General features: G+C 47.6%; 1 protein-coding gene across 1 annotated transcript; it reads left to right on the top strand.

The window, feature by feature from the left end:
• Window positions 1–170: 170 nt before the first annotated feature.
• LOC112462417 lies at window positions 171–2139 on the top strand (the record flags this gene model as incomplete). Its single annotated transcript, XM_025028161.1, has 2 exons — window positions 171–1653; window positions 1702–2139. Coding segments are annotated over exons 1-2 (1921 nt in total), but the record flags the coding sequence as incomplete, so codon positions are not given.
• Window positions 2140–2445: the final 306 nt, after the last annotated feature.

Genomic DNA, 2445 nt, shown 5'->3' on the forward strand with positions numbered 1-2445 from the left:
AGCGCCTATCCAAGCTCGATCGGTATTGGTCGGATTACGAGTCTGTTCAAACAAGCATAGAATTACTAGACGATAGCGAATCAGGTCATCGCGCAGGATTCAAAGACGCTTACTATTTGCTAGCGGGGCGCATGCGCGAGTTATTAACCATAAATACAACGCGGCAAGCAATGACCCCATCCCCTGCGGGTTCGCGAGCGTCCCATACGTCGGAATCTTCTGCACAAATACGTTTGGCCAAGACAAATTTGCCCGAGTTTTTCGGTAATTACGAGGGAGGGTTTCCGTTTTTTGATACATTCCATTCCATGATTCACGCGAACGAATCACTAGATGACATACAAAGGTTTCAATATTTGCGCGCCTCTCTAACGGGTGACGCGAAAAACATCATCAGCTCGCTAGAAATTTCCGCGGTTAATTACGGAGTCGCCTGGAGCTTACTTAAGGAGCGCTACGACAATAAACGTGTGATTACACAGATCCACATCAAGGCTATTATGGATTTGCCTTCTATGTCGCGAGAAAATGCATGCGAATTACGACAAATCGTCGGTGGCGCGTCAAGACATGTACGTGCCCTTCAGGCTTTGAAACGTCCGACTTCTCATTGGGACGACTTACTTGTTCATATTTTGAGCAGCAAACTTGATGCCGTCACAATGCGGGAATGGCAAAACTCATTAACTGCAACCGAGTTGCCAAGCTTCAAACAGCTTCTAGACTTTATAATATATCACAGTCAAATGTTAGAATCCACCGGGAAATCAAGCGCCCCATCGTCCAAGAACAATGCGCGAGTATCTTCTGGCGCGAAACGTCAAGCCGTTTGTGTCGCGTCGGTCGGATTAAAATGCAGTCATTGTGGCGAGGAGCGTTTGATTTATCATTGCCAAAAATTCCTAGCACTCGCGATTCCACAAAGAATTGCCGAAATTCGCAAAGCCAAGATTTGCATGAATTGTCTAAGATCAACTTCTCATATTGCGAGTAAATGCAGTTCCGGAAATTGCAAGGTGTGCAAAATGAAGCACAATTCGTTGTTGCACCTCACCGAAGATGCACCTCAACACCAGCCTAAGGAAGAAAAACCACAACAAACAACAACGTCAGCAAGCTCGCCCGCTACCGTGGTTACACATTCGACTTCACGGAGCGACGAATGCGTTCTACTTGCTACCGCGATCGTGTACGCATATGATCGCGAAGGTTCACGCAAGCCATGTCGCGTATTGCTCGATTGCGGCTCACAAGCAAACTTCATCTCGAAGAAATTCTTGGATACGCTTAACCTCCAGACGCGATCATCTAATATCTCGATTTCCGGCATCAATAACACGACCACAAGATCCTCGTTAATAACGCAAGTCCGTTTGCAATCTCGCATTAATACATTCGCTACCACACTCGATTGCATCGTCACTGACCGAGTAACTGATAAGCTACCAGCATTCGCACTGAAACGAAGTGCTTTCGAGCTTCCCCGCAATATCGTCCTAGCCGATCCTCAGTTCAACGCGCCAGCTGATGTTGATATATTGATAGGAGCAGAGCTTTTCTGGCAAGTCCTTTGCGTCGGTCAAGTCAAGACTTCGACAAACCACCCAACACTGCAGAAAACTAGATTCGGATGGATCCTCGCGGGACGCCTCGGTCAACCCTCAAAAGCCACCAAGCATATTTAATCTTTTCACGCGTCAGTAACCAACGCTCAGCTGGACGAGCAGTTGAGTCGCTTCTGGGCTATAGAAACGATCGAGGGCCCAGATAACCTTACCGCCGACGAAGTCCGCTGCGAGCAGCACTTCCAAGATAACACAACACGAACCGCACAAGGTAGATATATCGTGAAGCTCCCGTTCAAGGAACAAGTCATCGAGAAAATCGGAGACACGATGGAGATAGCGCTGAAAAGATTACGTGGACTAGAAAAAAGGCTTGCGCGTGACCCCAATTTGAGAGCCCAATACAATCAATTTTTGGACGAATATCTTGCCTTGGGGCATATGAAGCAGGTGGAGGACACAACTCAGGATGACAAAGGATCCTTCTATTTACCTCACCATGCTGTATTCAAGACCACGGCAGGGGCAACCAAAATTCGGGTTGTTTTCGACGCTTCGTGCAAAGGCACTTCTGGTATATCACTCAACGATGCTCTCCTGACGGGCCCAGTCGTGCAACAAGATCTCCTATCGATACTCACACGATTTCGAATGTTCCGTTACGTACTCACGGCAGATATAATCAAAATGTATCGCCAGATACAAGTCCATCCTTCTCAAACACGCTACCAACGAATTATGTGGCGTGACAGCCCAGTCACCGAGGTGAAGACGTACGAGCTCACTACCGTCACGTACGGCACGTCATCGGCCTCATACTTAGCAACGAGATGCCTCAAGCATTTAGCTGAACTCCGTCATGATAAATATCCAGCGGGTT

This window comes from Temnothorax curvispinosus, unplaced genomic scaffold (genome assembly GCF_003070985.1).
Source record: "Temnothorax curvispinosus isolate PA1 unplaced genomic scaffold, ASM307098v1 QBEX01012409.1, whole genome shotgun sequence".
NCBI lineage: Eukaryota > Metazoa > Arthropoda > Insecta > Hymenoptera > Formicidae > Temnothorax > Temnothorax curvispinosus.